Source organism: Protopterus annectens, chromosome 8.part0, assembly GCF_019279795.1.
Source record: "Protopterus annectens isolate FY-2018-M chromosome 8.part0, PAN1.0, whole genome shotgun sequence".
Lineage (NCBI taxonomy): Eukaryota > Metazoa > Chordata > Ceratodontiformes > Protopteridae > Protopterus > Protopterus annectens.
In genome coordinates this window covers 400,701,352-400,720,967 of record NC_056741.1, presented here as the reverse complement: position 1 = coordinate 400,720,967, position 19,616 = coordinate 400,701,352, and the positions used below count along the sequence as shown (strand labels likewise).

General features: G+C 41.3%; 1 protein-coding gene across 1 annotated transcript in view; it reads left to right on the top strand.

Moving 5' to 3' along the window:
• TARS2 (threonyl-tRNA synthetase 2, mitochondrial) overlaps positions 1–19,616 on the top strand; it is a gene marked incomplete in the record, with an annotated part of 833,318 nt that overhangs the window by 356,547 nt on the left and 457,155 nt on the right. Inside the window, 1 exon segment of the mRNA XM_044079202.1 lies at positions 7,158–7,256. Within this exon segment, the coding sequence (XP_043935137.1) occupies positions 7,158–7,256 (99 nt within the window).

The following is a 19,616-nucleotide window of genomic DNA, read 5'->3' as shown; positions in this document are numbered from 1 at the left end:
GGAAGCCAATCTGGTGGTCCCCTGCCATAAACAAACTCTACAACAGAAGGAAGAAACTGTTGCAAAAGAGAGTAAAATCCCATGAGTGGAGTAGCTGCCTGGTCAGCCTCCGTAAGAAGTTGAGATCCCTTATAAGATCCTCCAAAGCTGGCTACGAAAACAAAATCACCACTGATTCTAAGGGCAAGCACAAAGCATTCTATAGCTTTGTCAAGAATGTCAATGGCAACACCCAGATCTGCTCTGAGTTATAGCACAAAGGCACTAAAATTACAGAACCAAGTGATATTGCCAAAATCCTGGCAGATAGGTTCAGTGCTAACTTTACCCCCCCTCTCACCCCCTAAAGGGCCCATATCTATACAGGAAGAATGCAGAGTCCCTGTAATCGCATCTATGCAGGTAAAAGCTGCACTCTCTAAAACCAAAAACGCAGCATCCATGGGACTGGGCAGTATCCCAGGCTGCTTTTTACACGAACTTCAGAATGAACTGGCTCCCCACCTAAGCACCATGTTCAGTCATAGTCTCATGTCAGACTTTGTGCCCACTGAATGGCACACAGCAACAGTTATCCCACTTCACAAAGAGGAAGCCACCACTGATCCTGGGAACTATCGCCCTATTAGCCTGACGAGCCTGGTCTGCAAAGCCATGGAACTCATAAGCAAAGACATTGGTAACCTCCAAACTCTGGACCCCCACCCAGTTCGGGTTTGTGAAAGGCAGGTCTAGCTTTCTGAACCTGATCGACTTCTTTGAGGCAGTCACCAAAGCTGTAGACGAGGGTAACGTGGTTCACACAGCCTATCTTCTCACAAATAATCACTACCCCCACTAGGACTGACAAAACAACCAAACGTCAGTCCATTTTGGATTGGATTCTGGTATCTCACCCCACTTTTGTACATCAATCTGGCTGTTTTCCTGACAGTATAAGTGACCATCAACCACCTACCTAATTAGGAGCAAGACCCAACACCTGCCCAACATACCTCTACTCAAAATAATACGTAATAAAAGACACTTCAGAGCCAATGACTTTAACAAAGCACTAAGTTGCTGCAACTGGCTCCCTCTTAAACAACTACCTCTCAACAAAGCTGTAGAGTACTTTAAGTCTACCTTCCTACATATCCTAGACCATCATGCCCCCTCTAGATCCATTAGGACAAAAATCCACCATGCCACATGGCTCACCAAAGAGACAAAAAAGACAATGAAAGAAAGGGACAAACTCTGGATAGCATCCCACAAAGATATAAACACTACTCTAAGGTCAAAGTACATAGAACTACGTAATAAAGCTAAGGGACTAACTAAACTAGACAAGTCCAACTACTACAAAAACCTACAGAATAAATATAGCCACAACCCCCAAAAATTCTGGACCTCCATTAATAGACTACTTCACCCTGGGAAAGCATCCACTCCCACCCCTGTACTGCCAAACAACCAGGATGATATTCCTACACAATTTAATAAATTCTTTACAGAAACAGTTCAAAATCTGGCTAATACCCAGAAAAATAATGGTTCTCCTATTCAATCTTCCACCTCAACTAACAGCCATACAAAAAAAATATCTCTACCTTTTCCCTACAGCCAGTGTCCACTAAAATGATTGCAAACCTCCTTAGGAAGCTAAAACCAACTACACTAGCTGCCGATAAACTCCCTGCAGATTTCCTTCAGATAGCAGCAGAAGCCATATCCTACCCAGTGTCAATTCTCATAAACAGATCAATTTCAGAACACAAAGTTCCTACCCTCTGGAAAACTTCCCATATTGTCCCTCTGCACAAAGGAGGCAACTCCTTAGAGCTGACCAACTATCATCCTATAGCCATACTATCACCCTTATCAAAAATTCTAGAAAGAGTTGTCCACTTGTAACTAATGCAATATCTACAAGAAAATAAACTACTATCCAACTCTCAACGTGGCTTCAGACCCTCCCACAGCACAACAACTGCCCTTCTATCCTATACCAATACAGTCAACCACTTTAGAAACCAAGGTCTTTTCGTATCTTCCATCTTCCTCGACTTATCAAAAGCCTTTGACATGGTTAATCACAATCTGCTCCTCAATACTCTATCTAGTCTCAATATTTGCTCCTCCACCATACTCTGGTTCAATAGCTATCTATCAGGACGCCAACAAGCTGTTCTCTGGCAAGAAAATCTGTCCCCCCCTCTTACCAGTTTCCATAGGAGTCCCCCAGGGATCCATCCTTGGCCCACTGCTGTTCTCCCTCTTCACTAACGACATCTCCTCTTCACTGCCCACTGCTGCAGTAGTTCAATATACGGATGACACCACCATAATATGTGCTGCCCCCAGCATAAAGGAACTACACACCCTCACCCAATTCAACTTTACTCTAGCAGAATCTTGGTTTACTAAAATACAACTTCTTCTCAATCCAAAGAAAACCAAACTAATCCTATTCACCCCTGGCAGATCATCCAATTCAAACTATAGCCTCACAATAAACTCAGAAAATAATGTTCAAATCACACCAACCAACCACACCAAACTACTAGGAGTAGAGATTGATAGTCACCTAAAATTTGATATCCATATAGCACAAACCATCACAAAGGTAAACCAAAAACTGGGTCTCCTCTGTAGAAATAAAAAGTTCATGATTAATCAGACCAAAGCCACTATTGCAAGAAGCCACCTCCTCTCCATCCTTCTTTACGCTTCCCCTATCTTAACTAACCTTCACCAGACTGAACTTCACAAAATGGAATCATGCTACAACAAAATTGCCAAATTTGCGACAAACTCCTCAAATAGATCCCATCACTGTCTTTCCCTAATGCAACTCAAGTGGCTGAAACTTCCTCAACTACTAAGACTTAATCAAGCTACAGTTGCACATAAACTCTACTACTACCCTGAAAAAACACCTGCCCTCCAACAGCTAATCCAGTCCAACACCACCAATAGAGTCCTGAGATCTAGCAACCAAAATCTCATTCAAGTAATAAGACATAAAAATGAAGCAGGTAAATCTCTCTTTGCCTGCACAACAGCACAAACCTGGAACTCACTCCCAAACAATATAACTAGCACTACTTCTAGTACACATTTCAAACACCTCTTGAAATCCTATTATTCTAATAATTGGCTCTGCTCTTGCTACACACCAGGGTAGCAATAACTATGCTCAGTTGCAAGAATTCTGCTACACTATAACATTTCCCTTACTTAGCTCTACGGATATCCTTGCATATTCATCCAAACATATCACCAATCTAACAGCAGAAAACAAACCAACACTGATACTGTTCTGTACTATATTCCTTACCCGATAAATGCTCTAATCTGTACCTAAGAATAATATAATACCTAACAGAGCTCCTCTTATTCTCATCCTACCTATACGTATATTTTAGTTATGCCACTATGGGCATTTATTTACTTCTCAGTTATACTAAAGCATAAATGTATTGTGACTGTAAATTTATTAATGTTTTTGTGAATGTGAAGTGAAAAAAAAAATTGTGGGGGGGGGGGTTAATCTCTCCTCGCCGATACTAATTGTACATTCTACTATAGTTATTACATGCCATGTAATGTTCCTCTGTCCTACTTTAAATTTCATTAATTGCTTTGTATTGTATTCATCTATTATTGTAACATGGGGCTTTTTTTCCCCGGGCCTCCGTTGAAAATGGACCTGTGTCCAGTCGGACCCTCCCGGTAAACAAAAATAAACTAAAATAAATTAACCTTGCCAAGGCTTTCAGCACTATCCCCCATTCTGGAATTATAGCTAAACTCACTAAACTAGGTATAAATCCGTATGTTACAAGATGGGTTGCCAACTGGCTCACTGACAGAACCCACACTGTAAAAGTTACAGACTCCAAATCTGACTTCAAACCAGTGACAAGTGGAGTACCACAGGGTTCAGTCTTGGGACCTCTCCTGTTTGGTATCTACTTCTCTGAAGTACAGGCTAACACAGAAGGACTCTGGCTAATGAAGTTCACAGATGACTGTAAACTAGGAGCCATAGTCGAGTCCCCAAATGATGTGGACATCCTACAGAAGGGCCTCACTGAGACAGATACCTGGTGTCAGAGGCATGGCCTCAAGCTCAGTGCCAAAAAGTACATTGTCATCCCCTTTGGTAAAAACTCTGTACCCATGAACTACCACATAACCGGTAGTCTACTTAACGCCGAATGTGTGATGAGACCTTGGTACCCAGGTGGACAGTAGTCTCTCCTTTGATAATCACATCGTCACAGTAGTCGGGAAATCCTTCTATGTGGCACACCTCATTTCAAAAGAGTTCTCATCCAGGAAAAAAGAGGTCATTGTTCCCCTCTTCTTGGTATTCATTAGACCCATTATAGAGTACAATGCCCCTTTTGGAATGTACCTCACAAGACATCTGCAGCAGCTGGAAAGGCCACAGAAGTACCTCACAAAGAAGATTACTGGCCTCAAAATGATGCCCTACACTGACCGTCTCAAAAAACTCCAGCTTTACTCTGTAGCATATCGCTTACTCCGAGGAGATCTCTGCTTAACATATAAAGCTATGTTAAACCCAGAGCTGTTGGACATGCTGCTCCTAAGGAAATCCCAATCCCTCCGAGCTACACACTCTAGGGACCTAAACCTTGTCATCACAATAAACAGGACATGCTGGACGGATAGATTCCTGTCCCAGAGACTTCCTATACTCTGGAACAAGCTACCCATCTGTATCAAGCAAAGTTCCTCCTTAGCACACTTCAAGAAAAATCCTGATGAGTGGATGGGAAATAGGAAATACACCCCAGGGATCACTTCTGTGGCTCTGCTCGACAGGGGCACAGGAAATTAACTTTCTTGGGTGGCGTAAGCCAGGGAACCTTGTTGGCTAGGCTTACTTAGGCCCTTGGGCTGAAAGCCTAGTACCTACCTATGAAATGATATAAACAGCAGTCTTGCACTTAATAGAAAATAACTGCATTAAATTTGTTTACATTGTTTTTTTGAAAACTGGTATTAGCAAAATAAACCATGGGGGATCAAGTCTTTTAGCTGTCTCAAATGTAGTTTAACTATATTTGGGGTTGTAATGTATTTGGGTGGATTATATTATGCTTTCTTGTCTATCGTCATAATTTGATGTGCCAAAAAGCATTCGTACAGTACTTTTTGTGGGTTCCTATTAGAACAACGAAAACGCATTTTGTCGAATGCGTTTTCGTTGACACATATAGAGCGAACAGGCAAAACAGCGAAGTGGCTGTTAAGCAAATTCTTTCCCTGGGAAAGAAGTCGCTTGACCGCTTCATTTCTTTGCCGTGTTCTGCAGTGTAGTGTGGGCCATTGTCCGGTATAGCTCCCGAGCATGAATGTGCAACAGTTACTGACCTTAGGGTTAGGGTGCAGGTTAAGATAAGTGCATATGTATGAAAGTGTTTACTGTTTTTTATTTTGTGATAGATGTATGGTTGAGTTATGTCTGTATGTGTTATGTCTGTATGTGTTTTCAGCTGTTTACTTTTGTTTTGGGGGGGTAGAATTAGGGTTAAGGTAAGTTTGTATGTGTTTGGAACTGTTTATGTAAATGTGCGAGAGTTACCGACCTTAGGGTTAGGGCGCGGGTTAAGGTAAGTGAATATGTTTTAAAATGTTTACTGTTTTTTTTTCCCTGTTAGATGTATGGTTGGGTTACGTGCATATGTGTAGTTAGTTGCTTACTGTTTTTGGGGGGGGTACAGTTAGGGTTAGGGTATGTGTTTGGAAGTGTTTAACGTTTTTGAAATCGCTGTTCTGTGGTTTCGACATTTTCAGCTTTCGCTGAAAATGTGTAGATGAAACATTGTTTGTTGTTTTCACCGTTCGATGTTTCAATATAGACCCCTTTTTGCAAGCCCTGTTTGTTCATCTGCGTGGTGTTCCACAGGAGGAATAATGTAGTGTTGGGATTAGTTCCTTCCTAAGATTGCTTGTAATGTATGTCTTAGGTTGTTCATCTTCATTGATTTTCTTATAAACCAATCCTCACAAGCAGAGAGCAAGACTGCATTGCTGTGATTTCAGCGTATTAGTAAGTGACTTTCCAGAGAAGACCAGTCATACAGGAATTAATTCTTGAAAATTTCCTTTGCTTTTTGTTGGATATAGTGTGCCCCTTTTAGATCAGCATCATTAAGAACAATTTCTTGATTATTGTTGTACTATTGTGAAATGCAACTAAGCAGACATATAGTGGTATCATCGGAAACTCTGATAACTGCAAAAACCCATCAAGCTGCAACTTAGTGCATTGATTACTTTTTCATGGTCTTTCTTCCCCTTCTCTTATGTTTTGTGACCTGGAGCGTGTTTATATAAGTTAGGAAGGTATATGTATGTGTGTGTGGGGGGGGGCATAGTCTGTCACAACACCTGGTGCAGAAATGTTTAATTTTTAAGAAGACATACCATTAAAACTTAAAGTTAAGATGAGTTATGGATTTGAAGACTTAAAGTGAAGTTGGTGTTGAGGCGTCATTTACCAGAGATGCAGTCTGCAGAGTGTCATCATCTAAGCACACCCCTCCAAGAAATTTGCAAGGCTACTTATGGAAAAGCATAGAAGAGTGGATCCAAAGTTTGGTATAAATTTCTTGTGGAGTTTCCTCCCTAGCTAAGGTCCCCATCGTTCTGTACTGTACTTTGAGAAGTATGTATATACTGTAGGGCAGACTACCCTGTATTTCTCAGAGTGGAATATTACCCACTTTTACTGATCCTCTTCCCTTGATGTTTGATTTCTGTAGTACTGGGTATCTGCCCTGCTGCCCTTCATCATTTATCCCACTGCCCATGTAGCAGTTGGCTATTGTCATTTTTCTGTTATTTCAGTGAGTCATATGTTTGACTTGGTAGTGAGAGTGCAGTAACATGTCTGTGGCAGAACATTATGTAATCTAGTAGTTTTGGCAGTTGCTGTTTGGATTTCCTTGTGCTAACATACCGCTTTGGAGTATTTGCGCTTTGTTTCCTCTGCTCGTCTCTTGTTACTTCCTTTCTGCAGAGTACTTCAGCTGCAAAGTCTGATATATTTGAAATGCAGTACCTTAGCAACATTTCTGCAGGTGAAAAATATTTCATTTTCTTTTCGTCATCTTTTTTCTTTCTTTTTTTTTTAGGAGCAAGAATTGTTCTTCTTTCATGAGTTGAGTCCTGGGAGCTGCTTCTTCCTTCCTAAAGGAGCTCATATCTACAACACACTCGTAGATTTTATCAAGGTATCGACCTAGTTAAATAATAATGCATACTCCTGCAGCATTCTCCTGTGAAGATTTGACTAATATTGGATTTTAGCATACTGCAATGAATTAGGGTCATCCTGCATACTTTTAAGATGAATGGGTATGATGTTATGTCGTTCAGTGTTGGTTTTCTTTTAGTTCTACTTCATTGTTTGCATTTATCTTTATGCTTAAAGTTAATGTACTACTATTACTTCTTGGAGCTGGATTTCACTTTGTGTTCTTAAGAGAAGGGGTTTTTATTGTTTTATTTCTCAGTAAGCATACATAGGTGTTATGCCATCTGCCAATTTAATGAGATGTTGACTGTGCCATTGAGTGGTGACAGCATTTAAAAGTTTATGATTGTGAATTGCTCAGTGAAGCAGTTTGAGCAATTGCTCAGTTGAGCACCCTGCCAATTACACACATTCATATAGACCTCCCCCACACACAATTTGCATCCTATACTTACCCCAGGTAATTAGAGCAGGATGGCTTTTGAAAGCAGCCATGCTCTAATCAGCCTCCCTTATCCAGTAGCTGAGAGCACACAGACACACAGTGAAGCACCCTACACAGACGTTCAGACATTTTCACATGCACACAATGACACAGGCACACACACATAAATGGACACACACTTGTATAGTCTGTCTGACTTTTGGGCGCACACTCATATTCACTGCACTACTTACTTGGCATTCTGAGCATAGCTCTTAACCAATCAGGGACACTTTTAAAATGTTAGTACTATTAACTTGAGATATTAAAGCCATGGTGGTGCAGCTGTAGCGTTGTTGCCTCACTTCTCGGCTGGAGCACCTTCTGTGTGGAGTCTGCGTGTCCTCCGCTGTCGAGTGGCGTTCAAAAGACATGTGTGAATGGGCATGTCTTTGTTGAAGGCTGGGTGTTGAGCTGGCACCTCGGCACCTTAAAAGTCTACTGCCAATCATTGGCGACCCCTAACCGGGAAAAGCCGAAAGAAAAACATTAACTTGAGCTATTAACAGAATAAAAGAATGTGAATTAATATGCAGTTTCTGAAGTAAAGGAAGTCTGTAACTCTAATTATTGTCATTGTTTATTAAGTACAATTCACCACCCTTTCTCCCAAAGTCTCCAGTTTTAGGAGGGTTAAGAGGGACAGACTTAAATTTGAATCAAAATCTGGGACATCCATGAAAATTAGAGGCAGTTGAGAAGTATGAGTCTTAGCATGGTGAAGCTCTTCTGCTTCACCCTGTGCAGATTATTCCCACTGCAATGCATACGTTTATGTAAATAAAGTGCCACATACACTTGTGCATTTTATGCAGTGCTCTGTGCAGAAATCGCCTAGTGCAGACAGAGGCGCAGCTAGAGTGGGGACAAAGAGGGCAGTGATCTTCATTGCTGACATTCAGTTTTTCAGTGGTAGTTATGCATTTGTCAAAGTGCTTTGGCTGTCTATGGTGATTTAGTGCATTAGTTTGTTACAAAAAAAGAAGTGACCTTTTTTCATTTTGTCCTCAAGTACAAGGGGACCTTTTGTCTTCAGCTTAAAGTTGAAGGGGTGCCAGATCAGGGACCAGATAGCTACAACTCTTAGTACAGATGTCTGTGAATCTCTGTAGTGGCTTTTGTTCCCTAAAGAGCAATGCAGTGGGGTGCTAATAAAATCCATCAGCATATTCCAGAAAACTCTACTGTTGCATTTGCATGTGGTGTTTCGCCTCACACTGTTCGGAAGAGAAGGACTGTGCTGCTGAGCTGTGAGGAACTGTATGAATAAGGGTAGCATTGCCTAGTTTGCAGAGCAGCTTTGCCCACTAATTAAAGTGACTCTGAATCCCAGCCGTAGATGTAACTAATAGAAATGTATTTATTTGCTGTTGACTTTCCCTCTGAATCCTATTTTCAGTCAGCAGTGTTAAGACATGTTTATTCCTTGTTACTGTTGTGTATTGTCTTGGCTTTTGGCCCCTATGTTACTGAAATGAGTTCTTGGACCAGTCCTCCTCCCTGGTTAACAAATGAAAATAAATAAACATGGATATAGGGATTCTTCTTTCCAACACCTAAAAGTATTTAATGTATTTATGTTTTTAACATTTGTTGACTGGGAAAGTCTGACTAGGACAGAGCCTATTTTCAGCAGAAGCCCAGGGAGAAATGCTCCAGATGCATGTCTTTTGAAATGTGGGAGGAAACCGGAGTACCTGGAGGAAACCCACATGAATGCAGGTAGGACATGCAGACACTGCACAGAAGGCACCCCAGCCAAGAATCGAACTGGAGAACCTCTTGCTGTGATGAGACAATGTTAACCGCTGTACCACTGCACCGCCCAGTTTTCTTGTTTAATGTTGAGAAAAATAGCCAAATAGTTGGGCTATGCTGTTGTTGTATGGGGAATGTTCCTCTGTTCAGCATCAGTAATTTAATGTCAGGTTCTGCATGGAAATATTCCTGTGTGGCATACATAAAGCATCATTTAAGAGTGTAGACCCTGTCCACATGGGATTTTTTACCATTCCTTTAACTAGCTAATCAAGGGCATTGTCATCAGCTGTATTGCCTAGCACTTATTTTACATTATGTACTGCCCTTTTTATCGGTTGTAAAGAATTAGCCATAAGTATGAGAACAGAATTCACAAAGGAGAGAAATGAGCTGAAGGAAGTTGGCATTCTGTAAGTTTGTTTGCTTTATTTATTCAAAAAGTAGTATAATTTTATCTTTCTTCCATCCATCTGATAACCTGCTTTATTCTTTATTGGGATGTCAGAGCTTATCCTAGCAACCAAAAGGAGCAAGACTTTGAAACAGATTCTAGACAGGGCAAGTGCTTTGTGATAAAATACTTCAATAAAAGCTGAGCAGAAAATCTTCTAGTATGGATTTCTTTGTATAATGGAAACGGTGACATTTTGGCATTTTAAAGAATGCAGAGCCAGATATAGCCTGCATATTTATCTGTTCATTTTAATCAAATATTTCCTTTATGCATAAAAAGAAATTACCCTGCAAAAGTATAAAGTTTGTATATGATGCACAGTTCATATTCTTTATGCATTTAAAACCTATTTCATCCTTGCATAAGGAAAGAAATTATCTTCTGATAAAGTTCTGTGTCTGATCGAAAGCATTTAATCTTTAACCGCACTTCTGGTCTTCTGTTTTTCTTATAGTGACATTTGTTAAGTTTCATTAGAACATTTAAAATAGCATATTTAAATACTGATTTTACTCAACTGAATATAATAGGCTTCAACACTGTAGTAGTCTTTTCAGCATATTTTTAGTGCAATAAGTTTTGTTCATTGCTATCAAAGATACTCATTCTTTAATTACTGCCATCATGAGCATTACAACCATTTTGCATAAGTAGAATAATGCAAGTAGACTAATGCACTTAAAATAATTATTACTGTTATCACAACAATACTTTGCAACATGCTTGTTCCTAAACTTCCAAATAAACCTATTGAGTATCCAAGTAATGTCCACCGTTAGAGGTGCTATCTAAAACATTTGAAGCTTGCTCCATAAAGTCAGCTTTTTTATTATGATCAGAGATAAAAATCACAACATTATTTACCCAGTAATGCCACACCCGACCTTTATTAGCTAGTCCAACATTGAATGGTGATCTGATCTGCAGTATCACTGCCCTCATTTCAGTCATTTCTCAATTAGCCTGTCTAATAATATGCAAGGTTTTTGTAAACTACCTTTGACAATAACTGACATAACCTTGTGATGTTCTGTAGTCCTATCTCGCCTTCATTCTTACTGATGGGATCGGAGCCGATCCTCGGCTCCGACTCAGCCTATTTACAAGCTCGAAGTCTTCTAGTTGGCTCGTGGCTAGGTAGGTATTCCATGGTGCACCAGTACAATCCCCAGATCTCGTTTGCTGTATCGACGAGTTTGGATGTCCTTCTTCTTGGCGGTGACTAAGTCTTACACTTTTTATTCTAAAATTGGATAAATCTTCTATTTTCACATTTTGATAGTGTTAGATAGCATTTTATAGCTATAGTTAGTGTAGCGTTTGTAGTTGGTATCTATTAGAGTGCCTTTGTGTGCAATTTTTTGAGTACAGTTGGCCGTTGGCCTTATAATACTTTGGTATCCTGTGTGCAGTTTCACTTGGTTGTTTTATATATATATAAAACCTCTAAAGTCCTGTTTTCATACTTTGATATTAGTAGTTGTAGGTGCCTTTTGCGCTTAGTTTAGGCTTGTGTGCTCTCTCATATATTATAAGCAATAACTTACTTGCGGAGCTTTCTGTTTGTTGATATTACTGTTATTAGTGTTGCAGACAGAACGAGGTTCTGTTGACCTTCATTCTTTGTGTTTTCCACAAATTAGACTTGTACCCTCATTCTAGTGTCTGTGCGAGGCTCCCTAGCATTTTCTGTACCCCCTAGGTCCATTTTAGTTAGAGGACCTAGTTTTCTTTTTCTTCTCTACCTGGGCTAGGCCCGTTTAAGTTAGAGGACCTATTCCTCGTGGTGTCTATTTAGCGTTTCCTTTGGGGCTAGGCCAGTTTAAGTTAGAGGACCTAGTCCTCCCACTTTCTTCCTTTGTGTGTGTGTGTGTGTGTGTGTGTGTGTGTGTGTGTGTGTGTGTGTGTGTGTGTGTGTGTGTGAGTCCGTCCAGTCTTCTGTGACATGTTGAAGGAAGTCAACACCATAAGCCATCTGGTTTTAAAAAATGCGTTAAATGCTCACAGAAGATGTCTTTAACGGATGGCCACAGTAACTGCATTTACTGCCTTGGGGCCATCCACTTACAGGAAACTTGCTTATTTTGCCACTCTTTTAGTGCTAGGGTGTTGCAGGAAAGAAAAAATAAGCTCATACTAAAAGGTCTCCTAAAGCCTTCCTTCAAGGAAGATCTGGCTAGCTCTTCCTCCTCTGCTAGATCTCAGGGATCTAAAAAGGAAAAATCCATATCCTCTAAGAGGCCCTCCACAGCACTGGCTGGTGTCTCGGAGCCGGCTCTTAAAATTACTAAGTCTGACAAAATTGCTTCATCATCAGCCCCACTGAGTTCGGAGCCGATTGAAAGTTCTACTACTGTGGTTACAGGGTTGGCACCAAGTTGTTTGGAGCCGAAAACTGAGAGTATTCAATGGAGCCGGTCTACGGATCCCTTACCGGTCTCCCCTACATTAAGGCCACCCATATTGCAGAGATCCCATTCTCCTACTCTGTCCTCCAAGGCTTCCAGGAGTTTATCGGAAGAAGATCTGGAGAGGGTAGTGCTGAGACTTCTGAAGTCATGTGCCTCACCGAAATTGTTGTTGACTCCGACCCAGTCAGTTCTGGGGCCACTTGAGCCCATCCCCCCTTCGGTGAATCCTCCTCCGTGCCATGCTGGTCTTTCGGAGCCGGAGTGTTCGGTACCGTTGGTGGAACCCTCGGTTCCAGCTCCCCCTGAGGTTGTTTCGGAGCTGAGTTCCACTCCGACACTCTCGGTGCCGTCCGTGATGTCTAGGAGCCAAAGCTCCCCATTGGGCTCCGACAGGGACGCGTGGAACCGAACCTCTTTGGTTCTGAGCCTTCCTCTTGGCTCGTCGGCGAGGGTGAGCTCGGACCCTACATCTATCTCAGAGCCAGTGGCTCTGGAACCGATGGCATCCTCGGTCTCCTCAGAGCTGAGAAAGTCTTCGGAGCCAGAGAGGTCAGCATTCGAGATGATGAGGAGTGTGCTGTCCCAATCATCAGCTCTTACCAGTGGTACCGACACTCTCCCCCCTAGGGCACCTACTGCTGTCTCAGCACCTACTCCCTGCCTGGACAGTAGAGACCCGCAGCCTCAGGAGCCACCGGCTTCTGGCCCCCATTCTTCCAAGACCTCCCCAGAATATCTTTCTGAGGAGCCCCCACGGAAGAGAACATGCAAGAGGAAGCATGTAGACTTCCAGGAAGAGTCTCTTACCTTGGACACTGACCTCGAGGAGTCAGAAGGGTCCCCCCAAGGCATCCTCTGATGATGTCTCCTTCGTGGACATCCTGGAAATCCTTAAGCAGAGGTGCGGCTGGCCCAGTGTCACCCCTTCTGATGAGGAGTCAGAAGGCTTTTGGGTCTCAAACCTCAGCCTCTTGGGTGTCTTCACCTTTCGACGAACTGATGGAGCTCGTTAGTCGGAAGGTGTGGGATACTCCTGATGCCATGGAGCCTGTTCCCAGGAGATCAAATAAGTTTCTTTCTGCGCCCAGGAAAAAAAGAATTTTTGTCTAAAGGTGTTCCCGTAGAGGTCATGGTGGTGGCGGCGGCCACTAAGAAGGAGCTAGCGGAAACTACTTCTTCTGTTCATCCGCCGAATAGTCTTGAACGATGGATATATATGGGAAGCGTATCTTCTCATCAGTGGCATTTACTCTTAGATCATTGAACTACCTTACACACTTCACGAGGCTTCAGAGAGATCTCCTTAAGGAGTTAGGAGATTCTCTACAAGGTACATGCACTGAGGGAGTCCCTGACAAGATGTCTGCCCAGTTGTTCAACTTGAACTCTATTGTCAACTCGTCCATGAGGCTTATCCCATATGCAGCCGATGGAGCCAGTAGAGCAGCGGGTTCAGGAATTTCCCTAAGACGTCATTCCTGGATGCTTTTGTGTAATTTTGTGGAACCATTCAAGTCTACTTTTAACAACGCCCCCTTCAACGGTTCTTCATTGTTTGGACCCAAGGTAAAGGACACATTCACCTGGTGTGAGCAAGAAGGAAAAGCACTCTCTGCCTTAGGAGTACATTTTACTTTCCCCTCTAGACCATACCCTAAGGGTCAGAGATGTGGTAAAATGTGGTTCAAGAAGTCCCAGAGGTTTTTTCGAGATGCACAGAGTGACGCCTCCTTCAGAGGCAGAGAAGGAGGAGGAAATGGTAAACATTACCTTAGAGGCAGACCGCAAAACCAGGGTGGCCGCGATTAGTTTCTGGGCCGGCCTTACCAGCGCTCCTGATATGGGGCCCGACTGTGCGTCTCTGGAGCCAGTCGGGGGTTGCATTTCTTTGTATCCAGAAGCCTGGCTAAGTATCACTCAAGACAAATGGGTACAAAGAATTATTACCAGAGGTTATGTCATACCCTTTTCTCTGCTACCTTATGTTCCAAAGAGGATCCCGGATGTTCCACCCAATCACAGGGATCAGGCAACTGTGGAGGTAAACATGTTGCTGGCAAAAAGAGTCATCCAGACTATCCAAGCAGGCCAAATAGGATCCGGAACTTACTCCAGATTCTTTTTAGTGCCAAAACGTACAGGGGAATGGAGGCCCATCTTGGACCCTCTTGGACCTCAGAAGATTGAATGAATCAGTAAAGAAGGACAAGTTCTGGATCGTGACACTGCAGTCTATACTCCCATTACTAGGGAAAGACACTTGGATGTGCTCAATAGACCTCCAATACGCTTACTACCACATAAAAATGGACAGGGCGTCGAGGAGTCATCTACGTTTCTGGCTGGGAGCCAGTCATTACCAGTTTGTGCTCTGCCCTTTGGTCTCACCACAGCCCCCAGGGTGTTCACCAAGTGTATGGCAGTAGTGACAGCTCACGTGAGACGTTGAGGATTCCAGGTGTTTCTGTAGATATGCCAACCCTCCCGTATCTGCCGGGAGGCTCCCGTTTTTAGACCTAAAATACGGCCTCCCGGTTGCTAGCAGTAAACTCCCGTTTCCAGTCTATAGTCACTTTTATTCAAATCATGTGGTGCACGAGACTTCACTTGCGCGGTTGAAATGTTTACCATTTAGTAAATATGGCAACAAATAAGGCCATTCCGTGTCATATTGTCATCGAGCAGCTTGAAAATGTTCTCACCTGTTGCACTTTCACTGCAAACTGGCACGGACAGAAGTGATGTAACTATCAAGCCATTTGAATGTGCATGTCACTTTTATTCAAATCGCGTGGTGCACGAGACTTCACTTGCGCGGTTGAAATGTTTACCATTTAGTAAATATGGCAACAAATAGTGATAAAATTTATAAAAAGTGTTAGAAATGGATGCAGAAATATAAAGATGAGTATGGTAAAATCTTTAGTTTCATTACAAAGTCAGTGACGAGCACGCTTTCTACACCATATGCTCTATTGACATATCTATTGGCCACGGCGGTCAAAATGATATCAAGCAACACATGGCAACCATCAAGCACATGACATCAGCGAAATTAAGAGGCGAAACCAAGTCAGTTACTTCATATTACGGAAATGATGACCTCCAGGTGATAAGAGCAGAGGCTCTACTGGCTTCAGCAATAGTAGAGCACAATTTGGCGGTATCCTTTGCTGACCATTTTGGACCATTATTGAGGCAAATGTGTCCTGATTCTAAAATCGCTGAGAAATTTGGCTGTGCTCATACCAAGGCGACAAATCTGATAAACTTCATGGCAGATGACAGTGCAGATGCAGTAGTTAAGACGATTAAGTCTTCTTCTTTCAGCATAGCGACTGATGATAGTAATGACTATGGAGCCAACAAGTTATTTCCAGTTGTTGTAAGACATGCACATTCAAATGGCTTGATAGTTACATCACTTCTGTCCGTGCCGGTTTGCAGTGAAAGTGCAACAGGTGAGAACATTTTCAAGCTGCTCGATGACAATTTGACACAGAATGGCCTCTTGCAGTCGATACTGATTGCCAAGACCAACAAATACCATGAAGACCAACATTGCTATTCAACACCTTTCACTGACAAATTTTTGCGACAGGCAAAACAGGCAACTGTTAAATCACTGGAAGGAGCCTCAACTACTACTGTTTCATCAGATGGCAAACAGTAATGTTAAGACAGTGCACAACATGTCAGAGAAAGAAAATGAATATGTATATAGTTATCAGTGACATTGACTCATTATTAGTGACTTTGTTGTCAGCTGTAAATATATATATACACACGTGTGTGTGTGTGTGTGTGTGTGTGTGTGTGTATATATATATATATATATATATATATATGTACACACACACACACACATAAAAATTTACACACCCCTGTTAAAATACCAGGTTTTGTGATATAAGAAAATGAAAACTCAATAAATAATTTCAAAACTTTTCCATCTTTAATGTGATCATTAACTTGTACAATTCAATTGAAAAACAAACACATCTGTTAGGGGAAAAAATATAAAAAATAAAAAACATACAAAACGCTGGTTGCATAAGTGTGCACACCTTTAAACTAATACTTTGTTGAATCACCTTTTGCTTTAATTACAGCAGTCAGGCTTCTTGGGTAGGGGTCTATCAGCATGGCATATCTTGACTTGGCAATATTTGCCCACACTTCCTTGCAAAAGCACTCCAAATCTGTCAGATTGCGAGGGCATCTCTTGTGCACAGCCCCCTTCAGGTCACCCCGCAGATTTTCTATTGGATTTAGGTCTGGGCTCTGGCTGGGCCATTCCAAAACTTTAGTTTTCTTTTGTTGAAGCCATTCTTTTGTTTATTTGGATGAATGCTTGCTGTCATTGTCGTGTTAAAAGGTGAAATTCCTTTTTATCTTCAGCTTTCTAGCAGACGCCTAAAGGTTTTGGGCCAAAAGTGACTGGTATTTAGAACTGTTCATAATTCCCTCCACCATGACTAAATCCCCTGTTTTAGCTGAAGAAAAGCAACCCCAAAGCATGATACTGCCACTACCATGCTTCACCATGAGGATGGTGTTCTTTTTGTGATGTGAAGTGTTGTTTTTGCGCCAAACATACCTTTTGGAATTGTAGACAAAAAGCTCAACCTTGGTCTCATCAGACCATAACACATTTTCTCACATGCTTTTGGGAGACTTGATGTATTGTTTTGCAAATTTTATTTGGACCTGGATGTTTTTCTGTGTAACAAAAGGCTTACGTCTTGCAACCCTACCTCATAGTCCAGACATGTGGAGAATATGGGAGATTGTTGTCACATGTAGTGCACAACCAGTATTTACAAAATTCCTGCAGCTCCTTCAGTGTTGCTGTAGGTCTCTTGGTAGCCTCCCAGACCAGTTTTCATCTTGTCTTTTCTTCAGTTTTGGAGGGATGTCCAGTTCTTTGCAACATCACTGTTGTCCCATATCCCATATTTTCTCCACTTTTTGATGACTGGCTTCACTGTGTTCCATGGTATATCCAACGCTGTGGAAATATTTTTATACCCTTCCCCTGACTGATACCTTTCAACAATGAGATCCCTTTGATGCTTTGTAAGCTCTTTGCGAACCATGGCTTTTGCTGTTGCAGGCAACTGAATAAATCTCAGGAAAATCCTACTAGGGCAACTGAACTTTATTTGGGGTTAATCAGTCTTTTTAATTGATGGGAGGTGTGTTCACAAGAAAACTGAATGCTGTAATTAAATCAAAAGGTGCTTCAACAAAGTATTAGTTTAAGGTTGTGCACACACAACAAATTATTAGTTTAAGGGTATGCATATTTATGCAACCAGCATATTGTATGTTTTTTATTTTTTATATTTTTTCTCCTAACAGATTTGTTTTCCAGTTGAATTGTATAGGTTATTGGTCACATTAAAAGTGGGAAAAGTTTTGAAATGATTTATTGTGGTTTCATTTTTTTTATATCACAAAAACCTGGCATTTTAACACGGGTGTGTAAACTTTTTATATTCACTGTGTGTGGGTGTGTGTGTGTGTGTGTGTGAGTATATATATATATATCTGAATATATATATATATATATATATATATATATATATATATATATATATAGATATAGATATAGATGGTTTGCTATCATTATGTCGACGTGCATTTGCACGGCTATGAAGTATTCGAACATCAGATGTTCGAATACTTCATATTACGGCAGGTGACATGAGCGAAGGTTTGCATTGCGAATGAACTGTGCATCCGCAATTCTAACTTTCGGTCATGGGATGGGATCGCGGTACAGTGCGGTTAGGGAAATGCATCCCTTTCCTCATTGTAGTGCATTCTCGGAGTTGGAATATTAAGTCGGGGGGTGTGGGGGGCACAGCCCCCCACGGGGGGGGGGGTGCAGGGGTGCACAGCCCCCCTGCATAACTGTGTGTTCGGTTAGGTAGGTAGGTGATTATGGGAAGGGTGGGCGTGCTGTGTATTGCCGTAAATGTCACAAGTGACATTTTCGACAATACACCCTTGTTTTCAAGTTTACTATTATTCGAAAATGTTCATTTTCGATGCATAAATTCGAAAATAAAGAAATTATTTATTTTTACTTTCGAATTTATGATAGTAAACCTATATATATATATATATATGTATACATGCATATACACACACACACACACACACACACACACACACACACACACACACACACTGTATGTGCATGTGTATGGAACTATTAAGTAAAGATCTTTTTAATTATTTTACTGTTGAAAATCCACTCATACCTCAAATTCATGGCCTCCCCAAGATACACAGAGACCCATATAACCTGAAATTTAGACCTATAGTAGCAGGGGCAGGATGGCTAACAGAACCTATCTCAATATACATGGATAAGGAATTGAAGACAGCACTCAATGAATATGCATATGTCTTGAAAGACACAGAACAGTTTTTAGTGGACCTTTATGGGGCAGTGAAGCAAATGGGAACAGCAGATACGGGGATGCTGGCCACACTAGACGTAGTGTCTTTATTTACAAGTATACCCAATGACCAGAGGATAAGCATGGTAAAATCAGTGTTGACAAGGCAGGGAAAGTTCTCTAATAATAAGATAGGCTTTCTCTGTATGTTACTAGAATTGGTACTAGAGCACAAAATATTTATTTTCAATGGCATATGCTATAAGCACTTGTCAGGGGTTGCCATGAGCACAAGTTGTGCCAACACATATGCAAACCTGGTTATGGTTAACTGGGAATATGAACATCTGTTAGGTAATCCCCAAATAGTCTTTTATAGGCGTTCCGTAGATGATCTTTTTATTTTTTGGAAAGGTGATGGTGAACAACTTAAGTCCCTGTATGCATACCTAAATACTACTAGTGACTTTTTAAAGTTTACGATGAACTGTAGACTTCCTGGACGTTACCATATACAGAGAAAATGACCAATGGTGTACAAAATTACATAGGAAACAATGTTACAGACTATCTTTTCTACACAGAAACAGTATGCATAACTCTAAGATTTTTCCTAATATAATCAGAGGTCAGGCAATGAGAACATCTCGCCTATGTTGTCAAGAGGAAGTATATAGAAATGAGTTAACTAAGCTAAGAACAGGTTTCATTAATAGGGGGTATAGTGAACATGATATTGATAAGGTGTATCATAATGTACACAAAGAAAGGAAAGGTAAAGCTAAGCCCTACTACTCTGATAGAGTAGGTAGTG